At 38.2% G+C, this 23,617-nt stretch overlaps 2 protein-coding genes across 2 annotated transcripts; one reads left to right on the forward strand and one right to left on the reverse strand.

Annotated features, from left to right (window-relative positions):
• LOC125229638 lies at positions 1-23,385 on the forward strand. Its single transcript, XM_048134522.1, has 5 exons — positions 1-122; positions 750-975; positions 7,292-7,443; positions 13,861-14,022; positions 23,087-23,385. The coding sequence occupies exons 1-5, from the start codon at positions 59-61 to the stop codon at positions 23,260-23,262; spliced, it is 780 nt and encodes a 259-aa protein (XP_047990479.1). The 5' UTR covers positions 1-58; the 3' UTR covers positions 23,263-23,385.
• LOC125229637 lies at positions 2,434-6,039 on the reverse strand. The gene is made up of 3 exons (XM_048134521.1): positions 5,671-6,039; positions 4,385-5,270; positions 2,434-2,564 (listed from the first exon to the last, which is right to left on the reverse strand). The coding sequence occupies exons 1-2, from the start codon at positions 5,876-5,878 to the stop codon at positions 4,399-4,401; spliced, it is 1,080 nt and encodes a 359-aa protein (XP_047990478.1). The 5' UTR covers positions 5,879-6,039; the 3' UTR covers positions 2,434-2,564; positions 4,385-4,398.
• Positions 23,386-23,617: the final 232 nt, after the last annotated feature.

Below are 23,617 nucleotides of genomic sequence, written 5' to 3' on the forward strand. Positions count from 1 at the left end.
CCGTAATTCTGGCTTTATAATATCTTGGATACTACGCTGGGACGGACATCTACACAAGATGACTCTTTGGAAACCTATAATTTTCTTACTATGCGCGACCGTCGTCACTGAATCGGCATTCAGTAAGTTTTGTTTATAAATTTTATACATTTTTTCCATTTAGCTGTTTATTATCACATAAAAATATTACACAAATAAAGAAAATGAAAATTTTATACATTTTTACACCGTCGTTATTCTATGAAAGTATTTTCACATATTTTAATTTATCTTTTCTATCAATCACACATCTTCGTCTTCTTCAAATATAACGTCTTTTTTGAGAATACTTATGTAATTGAATTTTATAATAGGACAAATTTTTAAAACCACCAAAATTATCTATTTATTATTATGATTTACTTAATCACCAAGTTTCAAGTCTAATAAAAAAATGTCAGTTGTAAATTGTTTGAGTTTGTGTCCACTTATTTCCTTAAGAGAAGAATAAAAAACGAAATAACTTTTCTTCAGTATCTCCCCAAGAAATATGTATGGAGCCTTTTTAGCCTTTTGACCAGTGGCCTATAAAAGGATCAAAATAATAATATTATTTAGTCATATAAATTCTAAAATCATCTAATATATATCGTTGTCCGAGTACCCGCGACACAAGTCTTCTTAAGCTTACCGTGGGACTCAGTCAATCTGTGTAAGAATGTCCTATAATATTTATTTTTTTATAAATTAAGCGTTTATTTTTATTTTAGTTGACACGCTGACTAAATGCTCAATCAAGGACGGAGACTGTCTAAAGGATCTGTATCAGACGGTGCTGCAAGATATCGGCAAGAATGGCATCAAGGAGTTGTCTATTCCGCCCATTGATCCCATTGAGCTGAAAAATGTGACTGTTAATATGCTCGACCAGTTGGAGGTGACTATGGTCGATGGAATTGCTACCGGTGTCAAAAACTGCATCTTCAACGACTTCAAGTATGCATAGTTTTAATGTTCTTTATTAAGAAAAGAAATATGAGCACAGATATTTGTTCCTGAGAATTAAAGGAACTTACCTTGTGAAGTTCAATTCCAATTATGCGAGAGCTTCAACCGAAGACGATTTAAGTTTACAAGGCAGCAGTACACGGAATGATGCTGTCTCGGTCACACATTTAGAGCCCAACGCAAAAACTAGTTTTTCCGTCTCACTCGCACGCTCCTGGTGGTAGTGGGAACCTGGGCTCGCGCCATTATTTTTTAGAGGTTTAATGTAGTTTTTTTTTTTTTTTTGGGTTAAGGGTGGGAATGCTAATCGTCTTCGGTTGAAGCTCTCGCATAATTGGAATTGAACTTCACAAGGTAAGTTCCTTTAATTCCTAATTATACTTCGAGCTTCAACCGAAGACGATTTAAGTTTACAAGGCAGATGTTTAGAGTTTCACTGCAAGTGGGGGAGAGAGAGAAAAAAAAAATATTAAACTACATTCACATAATCAATAAATTTATTGAGTGGGCCTCAATATTGATTGATTTACATTTCTTATATGTAGACACCCTAATCATTTAGTAGGTTGTATGTCAAAAATTGCATTAGCAAACTCGTTATTGGAGTAGTTAATTGTATCTCTCTTATAATATTTTAAGAATACGTTTGATTTGTCACTCCAACCTGCAGCTTTTCTCAACACATCTAGGCTAACGCCAGCCTTGTGGGCAGCTGACGTAGAAGCGTGGCGGGTGCTATGCGCACCAAACACGCTCACATCAATACCACTGTCAGCCAATATCTTTTTAACCCAGTGGCCAATTGTTTGAGATCCAACTTTTTTGTACGGCCTCTGGATACTTATAAAAAGGTGATCGTCAGACTGCTCACGTAAGGTCGCCGTCTTATCAATATAAGTTTGTATTGCCAGTGCAGGGCATATATTAGGATTTTCGCGAATAAAGGGTAATTTAATCATTGGTTGAAAAGCTCCAGGTCGGGAAGTTTTAATTAAATCTGGCACTTTAATTACAATGGCATCGTTATCAATAGAAATATTTTTTAATTTAATCAGACTCAAAGTTTGCATCCGCTGTGCGGAAGCGATGGCCAGCAATGTGGCACACTTAAAAGCTAGGTCCTTAATCGAAATACTATTATACGGGTACAACTTTGATAGGTAATTTAAAACTTTAACAGGATCCCATGTTTGATCATATTTAGGTCTAGGAGGATTTAATCTGAATGCTCCCTTCAGAAACTGATTTATACAATAATTTGTGGTTATTTCTTTTCCGAGAACAATCGATAGTGCTGATCGATGAGAATTAAGTGTACTATAGCTGCCACCATTCTCAAATGACTCTGTTAAAAAAGATAAAAGTTGAGAAGGTGTAGCTTCGTAAAAATCATAATCATTCCTTTGACAAAATGTCCACCATGATCTTAATGATGAACTATACTGAGAAATGGTATTATCAGAAAAAGAGGCCAAGACAACCTTTAGGGAGCTATGAGGTGTTCCTCTCCTTATAAACGACTGCCCGATAACTTCGCGGCCACCAGGGAAAGGCTTGAGTGCAGTGGGTGGCAGGCTCTGAAAGGACAATGTAAAAGATATTTGTCAGGATCAAATATTAATTTATTTGATACGATTAATTGAGACCACAGCGGGTACCACGGCTGTGATGGCCAATTAGGTACTACTACAATGCCTTCGGCTTTATCGGCAATAATTTTGTGTAAGACTTTTAAAATTAGGCAAAAAGGCGGAAAGGCATAAAAAAATATGTTTTGCCAATTAAAAGTGAACGCATCTATTAACTCAGAGTGAGGGTCAAGTTTCCATGATGCAAACCTTTTACATTTGTTATTCTGTGAGCTTGCAAACAAGTCAAAGTCAGGTTTGCCAAATGACTTTATGATTTTTTTAAATGCATAATCGGAAAGTTCCCATTCTGTGTCTATCTTTATTTGACGTGACTCGCGATCTGCGATTTTATTATCTTCAGATTTTATATAAGAAGCAAAAATGTGAATATTTCGAATTTCACACCACTGCCAGATCTCTCTAGCTATATCATTCAGGTGGGTATGTTGAATACCCCCCATTCTGTTGATATAACATATGGCAGTGGTGTTATCTATCCTTAATAAAATTTGACAGTCGCAATAACCTCGAGCAAACATCTTTAACCCATAGAAAGCGGCCTTCAATTCTAAAGCGTTAATATGCCAATCTAGTTTAGACTTGTCCCAATGCCCTCCTGTAGACTGGTCACCGCAGGCCGCACCCCAGCCTGTGGGGCAGGCATCAGTAAAAATCACGAGATCATAATGATTACTATTTATGGGACATGAAGATTCCTCAATATTATTAATCCACCACTGAAAATCTTTGTTTAGGTACGATTTTAGATTCATTGTTTTACTATAATTTTCAGTATAATTTAAAGCCAAAAACTTTTCTCTCTCAAATAATTTTGTATACAGCCAGCCATATCTTACAGCTGGGCAGGCTGAGGTTAATAAACCTATAAACTCGGCCAATTGCCTTATAGAGCACTTTTTTAATTTAGAAAATTGTATAGCTTTTTCCTTCACACGTTTCTTTTTTTCATCTGTCAAGTTAATTGTCATATTTTCGGTATTAAATAAAAAACCTAAGAAAATACACGAAGTACTAGGACGCATCTTACTTTTTTTAGTATTGATAATGAATCCTAAAGATTCTAAAAACGACCTTGTCATCTGAACATTTTGTAAGCAATCCCAGTAAGACTTTCCTATACAAAGAAAGTCGTCTAGGTATTGAACCGACATCAAACCTAGGTTTCGTAAATATTGCACAACAGGTTTTAATAGTTTCGTAAACATATACGGGGCGGTGCAGAGGCCGAACGCTAATACGTTAAATTCAAATAATTGTGAATTCCAACAGAATCGTAACATTTTTCTATCATTTTCGGCAATAGACACCAGAAAATATGCATCTTTAAGATCAATGGTTGCCATAAAGTCATTATAATTTAACAATTTTAAAACAGTACGGTGGTCTTCCATTTTAAAATGTTGCACGTCTACAAACTTATTTAAATCTTTCAAATTTAAAATAAATCTACAACTACCGTCTGGTTTCGGAACCGTAAAAATAGGTGAGATAAATTGACCTTCACACGGTTCACAGGATGAAATAATTCCATTTGTTAACATATCAGTTATACACGCATTGATTAATTTGGTTTCATTACTAGAATAGCAACGATCTTTAGGTAACGAAGATTGAGTAGGCTTATCCTTAAAGGGTATAGAATAGCCCCTGATCCATGATAAAACCGTGGGGTCTTGTGTTAACTCACACCAGTTTTTATAAAAATATTTTAATCTCCCCGTGAGTGGAATGTCATGGTAGTGTACCTGCGACGCGGTGCTCAGCGTCTCCTCCCTCGCTGACGATGATGGTAGCTCGAGCGGCTCGTCGACGGTTCGTAGCGGCGATCCCTGCCATCCCTGGTCGTCGGCGCGGGCGCTGGTTGTCTGCGGGCAGCGGCGTACGGGCGTGTCTCGGCGGCTGCTGTCCGCGACGCCCCCCGTGAGTTTAAAGCCCCTCGATGAGGTTGAGTGGCTGGAACGACCCTGGATTGCACCCGCGGCGTGTACACGGGCTTTAATTCTAGTCCCGATTTCTCAATTGCCTTAGACGACTTCAAGTGGTCGGCCAGATCAGATCCAAATAGGTATTCGTCCAATTTACTGTCTCTGATAGTATCGCGAGTCTGTTTATTCAGAGTATTTATTATGGAGTATCGACGTGATTGTGATTCTCTGTAGTGGTAATCGCATAACAAGCGTCCTGCATCGCTTAGGTATTTTATTAGGTCTTGAGAAGACGGGTTGCTACCAAATGCGACGCTTAATGCTTTTCCTAGGGCTGCAATACCGCTAGACAGCTGATTTTGCTTATTTTCACTGAAGTTATCTTTTTTCAAATTCACTTCAGTAAGTGCCGCCTTTATTTCTAAATTAAGTTTTGGCGCCTTTAAATTACTACAATTTTCGGGGACAGGGTATAATTTAATCAATTCAGATTTTATTTCCTTTTGTAGCCCGTTCAACAAAATATGTTGCCATCTTGTTGAAATATCCTTGTGTAATTTTTCGCCAAAAGTGGTCTGATTTTGGGGGTCATCTCCTAAGATGCTTAAAATATTAGGGTCCAACTCAGGTTCCACGTTCGTAGTCTGCTCGGCGTTATCTACATTGTTTTCATTTACACAATCTTCATTTTCGATATCTTTATTATCTGCAATGCAAAAAAAACAAAGCGCTGACATGCATGTAACAGCAAACAGCAATGTCTACACACTCAAGTTGTAGGTAGAAATTCTACACTACCTACGCACCTTTGCGATTCAACAATTAATGGCCATAAAGGCACCTATGATTATCAACGCGATATACGCGGAAATTATCAAATAACAATCCATATAGGATGTTATTGTCAGGTCATTTAAGTAGGTACTCAACACTATTACAAGTGGAGATTTAACATTCCGTATAGGAAGTTAACTTGTATTAAGCCACACGATATACGTGAGCCAATACGTAGGTACATCGAAGATTAAAAAAATGAAAAATAACTTTTCTTCGGAATTATATGTTTTTTTCTGGCGGTAGATTACTAATCAGTCAGCACTACCTACCTGGTTCAGTAAATTCCATGTCGCGCAACGGCGACTGCACTTCCGATTGATGACCGTCTATATTCACGTCTATATTTTCCTGTTCAATGGACGGCGAGCGCGAATAACTTCGTCGACAGTTTTGTAACCGTTTTTCCAGTTTTTTAACTTTCTTTAATATACTGTCGTAATCGTCGTCCCTTGAACGCGATCTTTTTCTTTTTCCCATGGCGATGACGAGATCTTTTTGTGCGCGTACGAAGTAGGGAATACGATAAATTAATAACTGAATATTATACGTGTGACCTCGACCGCACAAAAACGCGTAATGGCGCGAGCCCAGGTTCCCACTACCACCAGGAGCGTGCGAGTGAGACGGAAAAACTAGTTTTTGCGTTGGGCTCTAAATGTGTGACCGAGACAGCATCATTCCGTGTACTGCTGCCTTGTAAACTTAAATCGTCTTCGGTTGAAGCTCGAAGAAGTATAATTCTGAAATGAAATGAAATGAAATGAAATGAAATGAATACTTTTTTCCTTGGAGATGTATATGGTCTCCAAGAGTCAGAAAGAAATAAACAAACAAGGACCGAACAGAGTGCCTCAACGTAATCTCATTCAAAATTAATGTTACATAGAATAGCATAGCCCCTATTAGCTGAAAGAGACCGGTCTTCACAAACAGCACCCGTTCACGAATATGGCGCGCATCTCAGCCATCTGAGTGGTGTTATCTTCGGGCAATGATATAAAAATAATTTTCATTATCTTCATTATACCTGGATGCGTATAAGAGGGCAAGCTTTCACTCTCCGCGGTGTAACGTAGCTATCCCGTCGCACTAAATAAATAAAATCATAAGATCTGTCACCAACACGGAGTGCGAATGATTGGCGGGTTTCGTGTCCTTGTGTTAAAACAAGGTTAAAATTATTACCCCAGAAATATTAAGAGCTTGGACGTCACAAATAATACTTTTATTTCATAACTAGCTTTTGCCCGCGGCTTCGCTCGCGTTAGAAAGACACAACAAGTAGCCTATGTCACTCTCCATCCCTTTAACTATCTCCACTTAAAAAATTACGTCAATTCGTCGCTCCGTTTTGCCGTGAAAGACGGACAAACAAACGAACACACACACTTTCCCATTTATAATATTAATGTATGGATATTCATTACTCTTGTTACGTTCAGAATTTATTGTCATGCATCGTTCAAATAACTGTGCAGGTTAAATAAGGAAAACGAATGTCATGAAGACTGTGACATTGACATGGCATTTATTATTTACCTAGCGTTTGCATAAGGTCTTTACACTTTTAGAGCCTCACACTTGCATAAAATTAGCATTCTTATTACATTAACAACGAATTTGTGACGTCACAGTTTCTACCCCTACCCCACCACTTTTGCACTTGTCGTCTCAATTCATCTGATCATCATAAGTATTAAAATTATTAAATTTTCAGAAGACCATACTGAGTTCACCCATATTTGAGAAGATATGAGTGAAAATTGAGTTCTAGAAGACTTTTCGATGACATCGCGGTCTACTATATGGAAGGATTTGTATTGTTGTAATGGAAGACCTGTAGGTAGAGGTCTGTAGGAATAAAATTTTAAAATGCGCATATAATTTCAGGACTGAACTAGAGAAGGAGCATGCGTGGATGGATCTCACTTGTGATATTACCATAAAGGGACGCTACAAACTCAAATCGGATAGCCCCCTCCTCAGGTCCATTTTTGGGAAGCAGTCCATCCATGGCGATGGGTACGCCAAGGTTAAGCTAGGTAAGTTTTTATTTATTATCGGTTTTACTAATTAAAAAATAAATGCCGTTAATTTTTGTGTTTTTAAAAATATGTAAGGTACACGGGGGCGTGGGTATTTTCGTTTGGCGGGTAATAATTACAACTATTCTAAATATTTTCATGTTTTACATTATCAACTATTATGAGAGCCACATGGATTTCTTTTTGAATTCCTAGTTGAAATTACCCGTTAGTTTAATAAAGTTATCTTAAAAAAGCCACAACACTTTTGTGTAGTCACCGGCATAAAGAAGTGATGATTTCTGTACCTTGTCGCTTTTAATCGTTTGACAATTTCGTATGACATCTCAAACAAGACGTAAGTATGATAAGGTACAGAAATCATCACTTGTTTATGCCAGTGACTATACACAATCTATTCATAAATATAAAGCATGGTGGCCGAATTATCGAAGTGTCCTGACTGACTGACTGTCTGGCTAACTCATCATCAGAGCCGAAACTACAAAAGCTAACAGAAAATAAATAAATTAATAGTTTAAAAAACACTATAAAACACGCTTTTATAAATGCACGTAAAAGCCAAAAATAAATTATGGATCGTTCAAGTTGTCTCTATTTGTGAGCTGAAGTTTAAAAACTATGTGCTTTTAATTATAATATTTGATTGTAAAAGCGTGGGGCGCTGGAACAGCGGCAGGCTCCGCTCGTGAGCGGCACGTCTGCGACCTATGCATCACAAGAAAACCTTAACCCAACTTATTTTTAATACAACGTTGATCTTTCTTTTATGCGGGGGGCTTCGCCTCCCGAGCCCCCCTTTGTTTGCTCTGAAAGGTCACAAGAAAACGCTATCCCAACTTATTTTAAATACTACGTTAATCTTTCTTTTATGCGGGGGGCTTCGCCCCCCGAGCCCCCCTTTGTTTGCTCTTAAAGGTCACAAGAAAACGCTAACCCAACTTATCTTAAATACTACGTTGATCTTTCTTTCATGCGGGGGGCATCGCCCCCCGAGCCCCCCTTTGTTTGCTCTTAAAGGTCACAAGAAAACGCTAAACCAATTTATTCTAAATACTACGTTGATCTTTCTTTCATGCGGGGGCTTCGCCCCCGAGCCCCCTTTGTTTGCTCTTAAAGGTCACAAGAAAACGCTAACCCAACTTATTTTAAATACAACGTTGATCTTTCTTTTATGCGGGGGGCTTCGCCCCCGAGCCCCCCTTTGTTTGCTCTTAAAGGTCACAAGAAAACGCTAACCCAACTTATCTTAAATACTACGTTGATCTTTCTTTCATGCGGGGGGCTTCGCCCCCCGAGCCCCCCTTTGTTTGCTCTTAAAGGTCACAAGAAAACGCTAAACCAATTTATTCTAAATACTACGTTGATCTTTCTTTCATGCGGGGGCTTCGCCCTCCGAGCCCCCTTTGTTTGCTCTTAAAGGTCACAAGAAAACGCTAACCCAACTTATTTTAAATACAACGTTGATCTTTCTTTCATGCGGGGGCTTCGCCCCCGAGCCCCCTTTGTTTGCTCTTAAAGGTCACAAGAAAACCTTAACCCAACTTATTTTAAATACAACGTTTGATCTTTCTTTTATGCAGGGGGCTTCGCCCCCCGAGCCCCCCTTTGTTTGCTCTGAAATGTCACAAGAAAACGCTAACCCAACTTATTTTAAATAATACGTTAATCTTTCTTTTATGCGGGGGGCTACGCCCCCCGAGTCCCCCTTTGTTTGCTCTTAAAAGTCACAAGAAATCCTTAACCCATTTTATTTTAATTACAACGTTGATCTTTCTTTTATGCAGGGGGCTTCGCCCCCCGAGCCCCCCTTTGTTTGCTCTGAAATGTCTCAAGAAAACGCTAACAGAATTTATTTTAAATACTACGTTAATCTTTCTTTTATGCGGGGGGCTTCGCCCCCCGAGCCTCCCTTTGTTTGCTCTTAAAGGTCACAAGAAAACGCTAACCCAACTGATCTAAAATATTACATTGATCTTTCTTTCATGCAGGGGGCTTCGCCCCCCGAGCCCCCCTTTGTTTGCTCTTAAAGCTCACAAGAAAACGCTAACCCAACTGATCTTAAATACTACGTTGATCTTTCTTTCATGCGGGGGGCTTCGCCCCCCGAGCCCCCCTTTGTTTGCTCTTAAAGGTCACAAGAAAACGTTAACCCAACTTATTCTTAATACTACGTTGATCTTTCTTTCATGCGGGGGGCTTCGCCCCCCGAGTCCCCCTTTGTTTGCTCTTAAAGGTCACAAGAAAACGCTAACCCAACTTATCTTAAATACTACGTTGATCTTTTTTTCATGCGGGGGGCTTCAGCCCCCGAGCCCCACTTTGTTTGCTCTTAAAGGTCACAAGAAAACCTTAACCCAACTTATTTTAAATACAACGTTTGATCTTTCTTTTATGCAGGGGGCTTCGCCCCCCGAGCCCCCCTTTGTTTGCTCTGAAATGTCACAAGAAAACGCTAACCCAACTTATTTTAAATAATACGTTAATCTTTCTTTTATGCGGGGGCTTCGCCCCCCGAGCCCCCCTTTGTTTGCTCTTAAAGGTCACAAGAAAACGCTAACAGAATTTATTTTAAATACTACGTTAATCTTTCTTTTATGCGGGGGGCTTCGCCCCCCGATCCTCCCTTTGTTTGCTCTTAAAGGTCACAAGAAAACGCTAACCCAACTGATCTAAAATACTACATTGATCTTTCTTTCATGCAGGGGGCTTCGCCCCCCGAGCCCCCCTTTGTTTGCTCTTAAAGCTCACAAGAAAACGCTAACCCAACTGATCTTAAATACTACGTTGATCTTTCTTTCATGCGGGGGGCTTGGCCCCCCGAGCCCCCCTTTGTTTGCTCTTAAAGGTCACAAGAAAACGCTAACCCAACTTATTTTAAATACAACGTTGATCTTTCTTTCATGCGGGGGGCTTCGCCCCCCGAGCCCCCCTTTGTTTGCTCTTAAAGGTCACAAGAAAACCTTAACCCAACTTATTTTAAATACAACGTTTGATCTTTCTTTTATGCAGGGGGCTTCGCCCCCCGAGCCCCCCTTTGTTTGCTCTGAAATGTCACAAGAAAACGCTAACCCAACTTATTTTAAATAATACGTTAATCTTTCTTTTATGCGAGCCCCCCTTTGTTTGCTCTTAAAGGTCACAAGAAATCCTTAACCCATTTTATTTTAATTACAACGTTGATCTTTCTTTTATGCAGGGGGCTTCGCCCCCCGAGCCCCCCTTTGTTTGCTCTGAAATGTCACAAGAAAACGCTAACAGAATTTATTTTAAATACTACGTTAATCTTTCTTTTATGCGGGGGGCTTCGCCCCCCGATCCTCCCTTTGTTTGCTCTTAAAGGTCACAAGAAAACGCTAACCCAACTGATCTAAAATAGTACATTGATCTTTCTTTCATGCAGGGGCTTCGCCCCCGAGCCCCCTTTGTTTGCTCTTAAAGCTCACAAGAAAACGCTAACCCAACTGATCTTAAATACTACGTTGATCTTTCTTTCATGCGGGGGCTTCGCCCCCCGCCCCCCTTTGTTTGCTCTTAAAGGTCACAAGAAAACGTTAACCCAATTTATTCTTAATACTACGTTGATCTTTCTTTCATGCGGGGGGCTTCGCCCCCCGAGTCCCCCTTTGTTTGCTCTTAAAGGTCACAAGAAAACGCTAACCCAACTTATCTTAAATACTACGTTGATCTTTTTTTCATGCGGGGGGCTTCAGCCCCCGAGCCCCACTTTGTTTGCTCTTAAAGGTCACAAGAAAACGCTAAACCAATTTATTCTAAATACTACGTTGATCTTTCTTTCATGCGGGGGCTTCGCCCCCCGAGCCCCCCTTTGTTTGCTCTTAAAGGTCACAACAAAACGCTAACCCAACTTATCTTAAATACTACGTTGATCTTTCTTTCATGCGGGGGGCTTCGCCCCCCGAGCCACCCTTTGTTTGCTCTTAAAGGTCACAAGAAAACGCTAAACCAATTTATTCTAAATACTACGTTGATCTTTCTTTCATGCGGGGGGCTTCGCCCCCCGAGCCCCCCTTTTCTTTGCTCTTAAGGATCACAAGAAAACCTTAACCCAACTTATTTTAAATACAACGTTTATCTTTCTTTCTTGCGGGGGGCTTCGCCCGCCGAGCACCCCTTTGTTTGCTCTGAGAGGTCACAAGAAAACGCTAACCCAACTTTTTTTAAATACTACGTTGATCTTTCTTTCATGCTTCCCCCCTCGAGCCCCCCCCCCCCCTTTTTCTGTTCTTATCTTCCGGCACCATCATCAGGCCTTGAAACCTAATCGTAGTCATAGTTCATTACAAGACTTTTCTAAGAAGCCCAAAAACAGCTATGATACGATGTTCCATCATGTAGTTCCAGTTCATATCTTCCGGCTCCATCATCAGACCTTGAAACCTAATCGTAGTCAAAGTTCATTACAAGACTTTTCTAAGAAGCCCAAAAACAGCTATGATACGATGTTCCATCATGTAGTTCCAGTTCATATCTTCCGGCTCCATCAACAGACCTTGAAACCTAATCGTAGTCAAAGTTCATTACAAGACTTTTCTAAGAAGCCCAAAAACAGCTATGACACGATGTTCCATCATGTAGTTCCAGCTCATATATTCCGGCTCCATCATCAGACCTTGAAACCTAATTGTAGTCAAAGTTCATTACAAGACTTTCCTAAGAAGCCCAAAAACAGCTATGATACGATGTTCCATCATGTAGTTCCAGTTCATATCTTCCGGCTCCATCATCAGACCTTGAAACCTAATCGTAGTCAAAGTTCATTACAAGACTTTTCTAAGAAACCCAAAAACAGCTATGATACGATGTTCCATCATGTAGTTCCAGTTCATATCTTTCGGCTTCATCATCAGACCTTGAAACCTAATTGTAGTCAAAGTTCATTACAAGACTTTTCTAAGAAACCCAAAAACGGCTATGATACGATGTTCCATCATGTAGTTCCAGTTCATATCTTCCGACTCCATCATCAGATCAGCTCAACAGTACCATATTATTGTATTGTCATCGGAACTACATATAGCTGCCAATTTTCATTACGCTACGATCCTTGGAAGATGGTTAAATTAGCCTCCTCAGATTCCATTACATAGTTAGTTACATACACGACGACCTAATAAAAGCGTGTTAAAAACCTAAGGAGGTTAAAAAGGGGAAAAACGTTTGCATTGTGATAAAATTTTATTTTAATTATGTAACGATAACTATTCTACATTCATTAATCCATACCGGGAAATAAATTCTTTTTGGGAAATAAGTCCACGCGAACGAAGTCGTGCACAACAGCTAGTTTATTTACTTATAAGTAATAAAAAACTATGATTATGAGTGCTAAGTCTCCGCGTCAACTTCTTAATGACTTGCTTGAACAAGAGAAGTTACTAGAAACTAATTATAGAAAATTAGTCTGAAAACACTATGCAACATTGTAACCTTAGTTAAGGTTAATACGACTAAATTACGCGTATCTAGAGGTATAAAATTGCTTTGCATTATCGAGAACTAGATTTCCTTATGCAAGTTTATAAATATACGCACCTAGTCATTTGGCTCAGACATATAATTATGTCAATTTACTTGGTTCTTTGAAGTATCATGTATTATGCCAATTTGAATCTATTGTGCAATATCAAAATGATGCTATTTTACTATCGTTCGTGCGTGTATTCCGCTCGTGCTTGAGAGTATGTATAATGGCGCGAGCGAGATGCATGTGCAATAAGTAACAAAATTATACTATATAATTTTGACTTCGGAATGCGAGTTCCAATTGGCTCAATTATTTACTTACATAAAATACGTGATTATTTTGACTGATGTTGTGACTTATACCCTCTAGATAATGATTGCCCCTTGAAATACTTACTGACCCCTTCACCGAATGAGTTTTGACATTAGGTATAGGGGGGAGATTTAAAGGCATACTTTAACAACAATAAACAAATGACACCTTTATGTAAAATGTTGTAAGTTATAAAACTATTTTTCGTTGACATAATATTCATGTCTGTTTTTAATGAAATTGAGAAAATTTAAATCAGAATTTGATTGTGGAACAATTATTAAATAAAAAACCTATAGGACGTGTTCAGTTCATTTAAATTTAAATCAAGTAAGTTCATATAAATTTAAATAACTTTGGAATTGGAACTGAGCTGAGTTGCATTTATTTTTGTATCGTGAAATTTTCAAATAAGACATCATGATTTTTTATTACCTTTATTAATTATATTTTGTCTTGCACAAACATCTGCGAGGGAAACTAAATATTTTAAATTAATGGAAACAATACAGCAAGGAAGCGGCACATGTAATGCAGAGGGTCACGGGTTCGAGTCCAACCGGCTGTGTGAATTTGTCCATTTTTCCTTTAATTAAATTACATTTTATTTTCAGAGCAACTAAACCTGCGAATCAACTACGACTACTTCATCCAGAGAGGTGCCGACGGCGAGCTGTACTTCAAATGCAAGCACAACGAGACGCAATATACGTACGATATCGCTGGACGGTCGCTTTTCTACATCGACCATTTGTACTTGGGCGATGAAGACTTGAGTAAGTTTCAGAATAGATAAGCTACATTATTATTGAATAGAATTAGGCGTTTTACACCACAATACGCAAAGAACGTTCACTCAGCTTCTTCGGACACATTATGCGCTCCGATAAGTGTGAACTAGAGAAGCTAATCATAGTGGGGCAAATGGATGGCAAGCGTGCTCATTGTAAGGCACCCATGAGTTGGTCAAATGCTGTGAAGAGAGCGGCTGGTGGCGGCATACAAGCCACAATACACCTAGCGCATGAACGCACGCCGTGGAGACGCTGCACGGCTGCATATATGTTCGCGATCATCTTTATCTACAACAACAACAACTGTCAATTATTTCTAGACAACCTACCTACCTTCCCCAACCTACCTAGTTGTCGGTAGTTGTTAATAGTTGTCCTAGTTCAGGACAACTTTTGAGAATGCCTCGTAGAGAGACGAAACACGTGTCGAGTTCTTTTAGCGATAGTTAGTAGTATTTAAGTATTATACGTTATCTTTAAGTTGATTATACAGCGTGCATAGCAATATTAATTTTCTTTTGGTTTAATTTATAAGAAAACACGTAAAAGAAAAGGAACGAAATACAAAAATAGCTCTTTTAAAGCAGCATTTTTACCCACAAGATCTAGATGTGGCGAACATGAAAACTGGAAACGGTCATTTGCACCTCAGTAAAACTAAGAGTTAATGGTTTCGTCCTAACAACATATTATAAAACTCAACTGTTCGTAGAATGTGGGAAGGGATGGAATTTGGAAAACAACACAATCAATGTAATACGGTAACGTCTTAGCTTTGAAATCCAGTTTTAATACAAAAAAAAAACGGAAAATATCCCACTCTTACGGTAAATGTCGCTACAAATCCCATATGGTGGAAAGTTTCGCTAACTTTGATGATCCTGGTTGCTCAGATGGAGCGCTAGATTGTCGATCCAGCAGCCGTGAGTTGAAGTCTCAACCTAGACAATAATTTTCCACTTCATATTTTAAAAATAAATACACATATTAGTACGAGTTCTTAACCAGATGTACAGTCCGGTCTGGCAGAAAGCATGAAACTTGGCATGTATATAGCTTATATAGTCGGGTAGCGATAACTTTTGAGGTTTCGATAATATTCATGTTGCTTATTTTTTGCATATGGTTTTCAGACTATTGATCAAATATAAAAATAATATTTTGGGTCGTCCTAGGTACTTGCTTAGCTCGAAATTTAGGTATTTCTATTTTTAAGCAGTGTTCAGTCAAAAAAATATTCGAGAAGAAATTATTTGTATCTATGTAAAAACAACGTGGTTGCCGATGTACATATGCATTTTGGGTCATTTTCATAGATGGGTTTAATTATATTTTAAAAATGTCTAATATTGGCCCTTAAACACCTAATAAAATATTAGAGTTGGTAAGTGAAGTCTTATACTATTCAGGACATTGTTATATATATATATTTTAAAAGTGTGTCACATTCATCCAATGCTTAGGTTAAAAAAAAAATTTTTTTAATAAAAACCCTGTCAAAGCCTCAAAAAAATTTTCATGTTAAAAAGTTGACGTCTACATAATTATAATATGATATCAAGTCATCATTTTTAATTTGGGTCACTTTCATCCATGGGTTTTCAATATTTGGCAGAATAAAACGCAACGCAATAGAGTAGTATTTTAAATTTTCGCGCTGTGTGGCGCGCAACCGATAGCCAATCAGGTTGGCGCATGCCGCTGGTGCGACGCCGCGCTGTGACACGAGGCGTAGGTACCTACTTCTCGTGCGCAGTCATACATAATTTAAGATTGCCAGAACTGCCAGAAGTTCGGGCTTTGGCGGGATTCTCCTGATTTTTTTTTGCATGTCTTCCCAATTAAAACTTATACATTACTAACCTTAAGAACTGTATTACATTAGTAATGAAAACAGACCAATTATAAATCTCGAAAACACGTAAAGGTATCTAAAATAAACGAATTAAACTAGCTAAACTATAGTTAAGTTTTATTGTGGTGCATTAGGGTAATACCGAATGACAAAAATGCTGTGGTAATTCCGAAAAGGGAATCTTGATATGATGGAAATAATGGTGATTTTTATGTGACTTTCGTAATTAGACGACTTTCGGAATTACCCTAATGCACTATTATTTTATTTTACATTTCCCTCGAATTTCCGGAACCCTTTGTTCCGATATTGAAGTGCCTAATTCGATCCGGCACTCCTATTCATATACCGTGATTAATATTATTGTAACTATTGATTTCAGTTTTTAGTTACACAATACAGGGTGTAATTTTTATGACGGTAAATATTTATGGATGCAAATAAATACAAAACCCAAAAACAGTAAAATAAATTGTAACTTGAATATTATTTCCCATATTTTCCTTAATTTTCATTTATAATGGACACGAAGCGCACGGCGGTATAATATATCTCTACACCTTATAAAACAAAAGTCGCGTGTGTCTGTGTGCGCGCGCGTGTGTGCAAACACGGGTGGTGAGACTGCGGTAGCCATTATTGTTATTATTCTCATTATATGGCATAAGAATCCTTTTCACAGACTTTCGACATTATCCCAATTGGTTAAGAATTTAACCTTACCTTAAAAAAAAATGGTACCTAATCAAAATAGGTATGTAATTTTTTTACTCACATTTATCTATCCATACTAATATTATAAATGTGAAAGTATTTCTGTTTGTTTGTCCGTCTTTCTCGGCAAAACGGAGCAACGAATTGACGTGATTTTTTAAAGTGGAGATAGTTGAAGGAATGGAGAGTGACATAGGCTACTTTTTGTCTCTTTTTAACGCGAGCGAAGCCGCGTGCAAAAGCTATTATAATATAAAGCTGCAACACGACTGACATTTTTCCAAAAATAGCCAGAAGGAGGTTCCGCCGGTGGCAGTGTTTAGTGTGGCCGTATAGAGGTTTGTCCTGCGACCCTATAGAAATCCGACCGTCGGTCTACCTATTCCGGGTAAAAAAATATTGGACGGCCTGGCCAAACGGCGGGAGATAGCCGGGGGGTGTTCGACCAAATGTCATAGAGGATCTTGGGCTGTTTTTGACGCCGCCATTTTTTTTCTAAGTGGCCGACTATTTTTGACGATTTTTCAAGTTTGTCGTAGAGCACTCAAATTTTGGTCGTAGAATCTCCAAGCAGCCTTGATTGGAATGAAATAATTTTTTTTTGGAAAAACCGGCCAAGAGCGTGTCGGGCCACGCTCAGTGTAGAGTTCCGTAGTTTTCCGTATTTTTCTCAAAAACTACTGAACCTATCAAATTCAAAATAATTTTCATAGAAAGTCTTTATACAGTTCTACTTTTGTGATTTTTTAAATATTTTTTAAACATATTATGATTCATAAGTTAGAGGGGGTGACACACTTTTTTTTCCTTTAGGATCGATTATTTCCGAAAATATTAATATTACCAAAAAACGATTTTATTAAACCGTTATTCAAATACCTATCCAACAATATATCACACGTTGGGGTTGGAATAAAAAGAAAACCAGTCCCCGCTTTACGTTTTATTTTACCACTTTGTCGGCGTGATTGATATACATATTGGTACCAAATTTCAACTTTCTAGTGCTAACGGTTACTGAGATTATCCGCGGACGGACGGACGGACAGACAGACATGGCAAAACTATAAGGGTTCCTAGTTGACTACGGAATCCTAAAACTGCTGCAAATGTGAGAAAACTGGCCACTTTTGTTTTATATGGCAACTTTTAAATCGTAAGAGTTAGCCGGGGGTGCTCGACCAAATTAATGTCATACAAGTCTCGGAGTAGAAAAAAGTTGTACTTTAGAAAAGTTGTATTATGGAACCATGGCGACTAAAAAAAAACCTCCACACAAATTTCAATTGGCCCTCAAAGGCCGCCATTTTGTGAAGGTTTGAAATTGAAATTTGTGTGGAGGTTTTTTTTTAGTCGCCATGGTTCCATAATAATACAAATAAGTTAAAAGTGCTTGAACAAATGTTGTACAGTCATCTGAGATCCATCGAATGACATTTAAAAATAAAACAAAATAGCCGACTTTTTTTTTATATTTCAAAATGGTCCGAGCGCGCTGAAATTCGGCACACGGGTGGACAGCCGCCTCAAGATTAGTATACAAAGTGGCGGTCTTTGAAGGCAAATTGAAATTTGTATGGAAGTTTTTTTTAATAACCATATCTCCGTAACGGTTGGAAAAAGTTCAAAAAAGCTTGAACTACACTATTTCAAAATGGCCGACTTTGATTTTTTTATCTTCGGTCCGAGCGCGGTAAAATTTGGCACGAGGTAAAACCGGAGGCCAAAAATAGGAATGAGAATTTTTTTTTGGGAAAGTCAAAAACGGTGGCGTAACGGTGTAACGTTAATCGATCATTCATTGGGGTTGTTTCTTTTTTAAATATAAGAAATACATGATTAAAAATTGTCTTATTTAAAAGTCCTTTTGTAATATATGTATTATTTCTCAATGTTCAGATTTGAGGAGTTTGGTTCTGACCATCATCAGCAGCTCCATTGCACCAAATGTCACTGTTCTGGACGAGAGTGCACGCTGTTCTTATAAAAATACCAAAGTCACTATAAGCGTGCCGTTCAGATTTGAGGAGTTTGGTTCTGGCCATCATCAGCAGTTCCACTGCACCAAATGTCACTGTTCTGGACGAAAGTGCACGCTGTTCTTGTAAAAATACCAAAGTCACTATAAGCGTGCCGTTCAGATTTGAGGAGTTTGGTTCTGGCCATCATCAGCAGTTCCACTGCACCAAATGTCACTGTTCTGGATGTAAGTGCATGCTGTTCTTAGAAAAATACCAAAGTCACTATAAGCGTGCCGTTCAGATTTGAAGAGTTCCGTTCTGGCCATCATCAGCAGTTCCACTGCACCAAATGTCACTGTTCCGTACGTAAATGCATGCTGTTCCTTTAAAAACACAAAAATCACCATATGTATACCTTTCAGATTTGAGGAGTTCCCTCGATTTCTCCAGGATCGCATCATCAGAACTGGGTTCTGAGAAAAGTGGGACCAATCTGTATGCATATTCATTCAATAAAAAAAAAATTTTTTCAAAATCGGTCCAGTAACGACGGAGATATCGAGGAACAAACATAAAATAAAAAACATACAGACGACTTGAGAACCGTCCTTCTTGAAAGATTTGAGGCGACGGTTAAAAACACTACGTGACGTCACGCGAGGCAAGTCCATTGGGCGTTTTTTTTTTACTATGATGCAGTTTTACTTAGTGTTTTGTATTCGGTAACAGTTATATGACTTCACCTCCTTAAATATTGCCGGTTATAAAAAGTACATCCTGTATTTTGCTTTATAATCCTGTATTTTATACAGATAAATTCCTCACCGTTTTATGATATAATATTTTGAAGTACATGTGGGCATAGACGTACCTACGTCGATGCCCACATGTACTTCAATATAAAATATAAATAATCGGCGGTGCGTGTGTTAGCTCATTGAATTATATATTATTTTATATTGGGTTGGCACAAAAGTAATGAAATGAAATGAAATGAAATGAAATTATTTATTATTACGCACAGTTTTAGGTACAGAAAGGTGGAAATATATATCTAGGAATACAAGTGTGTACTTCAGAGGTATCACTAAAACTACCTTACAGGCATGCATAATGTACTTACATTCTAATCTATTCAATAACCTAGCTTATTTATAGTTGAGAAATTCGTTTATACTATAAAAGCATTTATCCACAAGCCATTTCTTTAATTCTTTTTTAAATCGATTGAATGGTAAATCCTTAATCTCGTCCGGCACTTGATTATAAATCTTTATACACATAATAAATGCATTCTTTGCTACGAGTGACAGCTTTGTTGGAGGTATATACAATTTGTTCCGATATAAGTGCGCGGGCTGCGGCTGACAATATCAACACTGCATTGGGCGCTGGAAGTACAAGCCATGCCACGGTGTCCAGATGGTTTGACCGTTTTAAATCAGGAGACAGGAGCCTTGAAAGTCAGTCACGCTCAGGGCGACCACCTGCATTCAATGATGACGATTTACGCCGCGAACTACAGTCGAATCCTGATGCTACTACTCGTGAATTAGCGGAAGCACTTAACTGCAGTCACCACGCTGTGGAATACCATCTGCATGAGCTTGGGTATCGAAAAGTTTTGGCTCGATGGGTACCACACATCCTTACCGACGCCAGTCGTGCAGTCCGTGTCGCCATCTGTCAATCACTTTTGCTGCGACCCCGACGTAAAGAGTTTTTGACTGATCTGGTTACGGGAGATGAATTATGGATTTATTATGAGAACGATACACGTCGTGCTTTTTGGCTGCCTCGAGAAGAAACGCCACCAACTCAACCGGTGCTGAGTCAAAAGAACCGCTTAAAAGTTTTGCTTTGTTGTTTCTGGGACTCGCAAGGCATGCTGTTTCATGAACTATTACACAATGAAACTGTAAACGCTAACAAATATTCAACACAGCTAACCGAACTATCTTCTGCTATCAAGAAAAAACGACGAAGACGAGCCACTGTAATTTTACTACATGATAACGCTCGACCTCATGTCGCATCTACCGTTCGCCAACAGCTGCAGAACTTGGGCTGGGAGACGATACCCCACCCACCTTATTCTCCAGACCTCGCACCATCAGACTTTCATTTGTTTAGAGCCCTGAAACGACATTTGCGGGGTAAACAATTCAATGATTTCCATGATGTACAGGTGGAGTTGAACAACTTTTTCGAGGCACAGCCATCAGAGTTCTGGGCGAAAGGCATCCAAACTTTGCCGGATCGTTGGCAAGAAGTCATAGATGCTAATGGTGATTACATCATCGACTAAGCTTTTTGTATTGTAATAATAATAAAAAATATAAAACGTAAACCAAGTGTCTCATTACTTTTGTGCCAACCCAATATAATTATGTGGATTCATATTGAAAGATAAGCGCTCTTCAATCTGCATAGTGAGTGACACGCTTAATATAAGTATAATTTTAAAGTACTTAGAAGATAAATCGACTAATTATTTGGCAGTAGTAGTGGTAGATTCCACGTTGCATACTAAATTTATTATTTAGAAATGAAATTATTTTTTTGATGCATGTGGAAAATAGGTATATTTAATTAAAATTGCTACTCTAGTGGTCTTATCAAATACAACCTTTTCAGGCTTAGCATTAAATAGCGTGATTCGGGCGCACAGTTGAAATAAATTTGCGTTTTGTACGCAACGTGCGGTTTGTCGAATATCGAGAGAGGTCATTGCCCTTCCCTGCTCCCGCGCCACGGCCGCGCGGACGCGCCCGCTTGACTTGATCGAACGCCAATATTAATACCGTATTATTTTTCGAAGCATTCTATTAAACTGACCCAAATTCATGTATCTTATTTACCCTGTCTTTTTAGTTATTAAGATGTGAACTCTAGTAACTTTAAGACGATACGCTAGGGGTCAATTCTCCATACAAACGCTCTCGACTATTTCCTCCCTGGTTTTTGCAGATAGAGCAATGATTTTTTCAACACAGATTGTTATTATTTTTGTCTGTGTCGGACCGTTTTGATTTTTTTGATATTCTGCTTTTTAAAGATTCTAGAGCAAATCAAAAAATTCCAAAAACGGCCTTTTTCATTGTGGCGCAAAAAAAGGTGTGATACTCAAGATTGTTAACAATGAACCAAAAAAGCTAAACGGTCCGACATAGATTATTTCATTGTTATTCAGATTCTCAAATTTCGTTCCGATTGATTAAGTTTTGAAGGAGGAAAGAGTCGAGAGCGGAACCTCGATTTTAAAGATTTTTTTGAAATATCTTTTGACTGAGTTGTTCTTAATGAACAATTTTTTTTCGATAAATCTAGTTAATAACACTTGTATATTTAACTAAAATTCCCAAGTTGAAATGGGGGCTCCTTTCCATTTTAGCATTTTCGCTACCGTATCCTCTTAATATTTTTTTGTAATGGTAAGAACCTATTTTAGCTAAATTATCGCAAATTTTATAAAGCATTGGAGTAGAAAAACACAATTTCAGTTTATTGATATATTTAAAGGAGGTAATGCGGCTTTACTAATTTTTTTTAACATGAATATTTTTTTGCGTCTGTTTCGCTAGGTATGACAAATTGTCATATAGCATTCGAGGAAATTAACACAAACTACGTATACACGCTAAAAATGTCATACTAAATGCATTACAGTTACATTTTTTCTCTCGAATATTTTTTTGACCACATTAGGTGAAATTAAAAATTATAACCACAAATTACCAAATTACTGAAAAAGCACCCTAGGAATGTGACCCAAAACGAAATATTAAATTTTATATGTTAGCAAAGTATTTATAAACGAAAACAAAATCAACTTTAATATTTTTTTAACTTAGGACCCAAAATATAGCCAGCGCCGCAGGACTAATAGGTTTATAAGAAAATATGGAAGTAGAAACACGCCGAGGTGTCAATGTTTCCCCTCTTTCCCCCCACTTTTGTATCCCTGATTTCAGTTTTTTAATATTTCCATGAAAACCGTGAAAGCTACTATCACGATGTCCAAAAGAAGTATATTCTTCATAAAATTCTCTACAATATTGTCTTTGGAAGTATAAAGCTAGAACTTATTATTTTCAAACTATGCTGATTTCCCCCAAACGATATTTCTCTTTGGTGACCTGAACGATAAGTAAGACTAGCGACTTTGCTCTTTTACCTGTGGCGATGTTGCTTCACAAAATTGTTCCTTGGGTCAAACTGATCCGATTTAGCTCAATAGTCATGAAATCGCACGTCACTACCCCCCACAAAGACAAGGGGAAAGGGCCGGTTTCCTCGGTGAAATCTATACATTACTTCTTTTTGCTCTTAGTGACTAGGGCAAATCGTATATCATTTTCGTGTAATATAAGGACGAGTTAATCATTTCCGAAAAAATCGTTGCACCTTTTCATACAAAAATTAAATTAAATTAAATTCTGCTTCAGTTTAGATACTTGTAAAATGTTAAGTGGTTATTGTGGTGGTTATCAAATAACGTCCTCTTCAATTCCAGGCAAATACGTCACCACGTTCCTCAACGAAAACGGAAAGTTCCTGCTGCAGACCTTCGGACGCTCCTTCATGGATAAGGCGATGGAATTCTTCTACATCTTCACACATCGGTTCTACGACGTTGTGCCAATCAAGCACTACATCATTGAAGACCTGACCGCTTACGCTAGATCGTAGATGACGCTAAAAATATTACTATTAAATTATTATAATTAAAAAGTGTTCTATTTCAAAGCAATTGGAATAATTTGAATTAAGTTCGTACCTAAGAGACAAATAAAGTTGTATTTTGTTTGAGTATTATGCTTTTTAATACATCGATAGCAAAACGCATACGACCTGCCTGTTAGTAGACGCTGCAACTCCAAAGTTGGTGACGTGAGCTGCGAAATTGCATGCAGAAAATTATGAATGAAATCATTGATAAATTCGCCATGCACTTTCATGTACAGCGAGTTCCAAAATACCTTTATCTTTGTGTTCAATTTCATTTTCCGTGGCAATACGCTATCAAGTCCATTAGACTATTCTC

The sequence above is a fragment of the Leguminivora glycinivorella genome, chromosome 9 (assembly GCF_023078275.1).
Source record: "Leguminivora glycinivorella isolate SPB_JAAS2020 chromosome 9, LegGlyc_1.1, whole genome shotgun sequence".
Lineage (NCBI taxonomy): Eukaryota > Metazoa > Arthropoda > Insecta > Lepidoptera > Tortricidae > Leguminivora > Leguminivora glycinivorella.

Excerpts from the sequence above, each read along its gene's own strand:
- LOC125229638 (XM_048134522.1), top strand. The coding sequence starts at position 59 with ATGACTCTTTGGAAACCTATAATTTTCTTACTATGCGCGACCGTCGTC. Across the intron at positions 7,444-13,860 it reads GTACGCCAAGGTTAAGCTAG|AGCAACTAAACCTGCGAATC; the intron begins GTAAGTTTTTAT and ends TTTTATTTTCAG. Across the intron at positions 14,023-23,086 it reads CTTGGGCGATGAAGACTTGA|GCAAATACGTCACCACGTTC; the intron begins GTAAGTTTCAGA and ends CTTCAATTCCAG.
- LOC125229637 (XM_048134521.1), bottom strand. The coding sequence starts at position 5,878 with ATGGGAAAAAGAAAAAGATCGCGTTCAAGGGACGACGATTACGACAGT. Across the intron at positions 5,271-5,670 it reads CATGGAATTTACTGAACCAG|ATAATAAAGATATCGAAAAT; the intron begins GTAGGTAGTGCT and ends TTTGCATTGCAG.